This window comes from Eimeria mitis, genomic scaffold (genome assembly GCF_000499745.2).
Source record: "Eimeria mitis Houghton genomic scaffold, Emh_scaff682, whole genome shotgun sequence".
Taxonomy (NCBI): Eukaryota; Apicomplexa; class Conoidasida; order Eucoccidiorida; family Eimeriidae; genus Eimeria; species Eimeria mitis.
Window position 1 is genome coordinate 14603 of NW_013574928.1, and position 1256 is coordinate 15858.

The 1256-nt window shown below is 55.5% G+C and overlaps 1 protein-coding gene across 1 annotated transcript in view; it reads right to left on the reverse strand.

Annotated features, from left to right (window-relative positions):
• Positions 1-874, reverse strand: part of EMH_0019630 (uncharacterized protein) — a gene marked incomplete at both ends in the record, with an annotated part of 4038 nt that extends 3164 nt beyond the window's left edge. The window contains one exon of the mRNA XM_013501394.1: positions 1-874. This exon is cut by the window's left edge and continues 2500 nt beyond it. Within this exon, the coding sequence (XP_013356848.1) occupies positions 1-874 (874 nt within the window).
• Positions 875-1256: the final 382 nt, after the last annotated feature.

Here is a 1256-nt window from a genome sequence, read left to right on the forward strand (position 1 = left end):
CTGCTGCTACTGAGGATGCAGCAGCAGGAGGTGCTGCAGCAGGAGCTGCTGCAGCAGCTGCAGCAGCAGCTGCAGCAGCTGCAGCAGCAGCTGCTGCTGCTGCTTCTGCTTGTAAGGATGCTCTGATGATGCGGGGGGAGAAGTATGTGGCTCCGCCCCACAGCTGCTGCAGCAGCAGCGCCGCTTGCTGCTGCACTGTGTGTCTCCTTGCTTCTTCTTGTTGCTGTGCTGCTGCTGCTGCTGCTGCTGCTGCTGTGTTGCTGCTGCAGTTTGCTTCATTTCTTTCTAATAAAGACTTTGCTGCTGGCGGGCTCAGAGCAGCAAGCAGGTGAGGGTGTACAGCCAGAAACCGCAGCTGCCTGCAGAGGCGCCGCAGCGACGGCAGCAGCAGCGGGGGCAGCTGGCCCCCTTGCTGCTTCAATACAGAAAACTGCTGCTGCTGCTTGTCTTGATGCTTATAATCCCCCTGATGCTCACTGCTACCAAGCATGCAACTCCTGCTGCTGCTGCTGATGCTGCTGCTGCTCTCGACGCCGCTGCTGCTGCTGCTGCTGCTGCTGTACAGGCCAACGTGGCGGTGCCGGTGGGAGAGAACCCCCTTTTCATTGTGTAGGGGGGTGTACTGAGTGGGGCCATCCGTGCTGCTGTTGCTGCTGCTCTTCAAGCTGTTGCTTCTGCTGCTGCTTCTGCTGCTGCTTCTGCTGCTGCGGCCAGAGAGCCGCTCGATACAAACGGGGGGAATACGGCACTTTTGAGCTACAGCCTTATCTACTGTTGCTGCTGTTGTTGCTGCTGCTGTTGCTGCCGCTGTTGCTGTTGTTGCTGCTGCTGCTGTTGCTGCTGCTGTTGCTGCAGACCTACGAATCGCCGTCATTGTGAATACGGCAGAGAGGGTGGGGCCCCCGGCAACATTTGTTTGGTTGAGGCGCAGCATGTTGTTGACCTACGTGCAGTGTATGCACAGCTCAGCTCTCTGCGGTACGCTCGGGGTTTCGCCGTCCATTGCGTTTCCTCTGCCGCCTCAGCTCAATCCTTTTTTTTTTTTTTTTTTTTTTTNTTTTTTTTTTTTTTTTTTTTTTTGTGAATCCCCGCGGCGGCTCTCTCTGAAACACTTGATCTCAGCCATAAGAATATTATTCGCAGCAGAAAGTTGCAGCTTTCCCGCTGAAACTTTCTCTTTTTTGGAGGTTTCGCAGCATTCAAGAGGGAAAGCGCCGACGAAAAGCTGCACGTTCACTGGCCGTGCAGCTCACGTT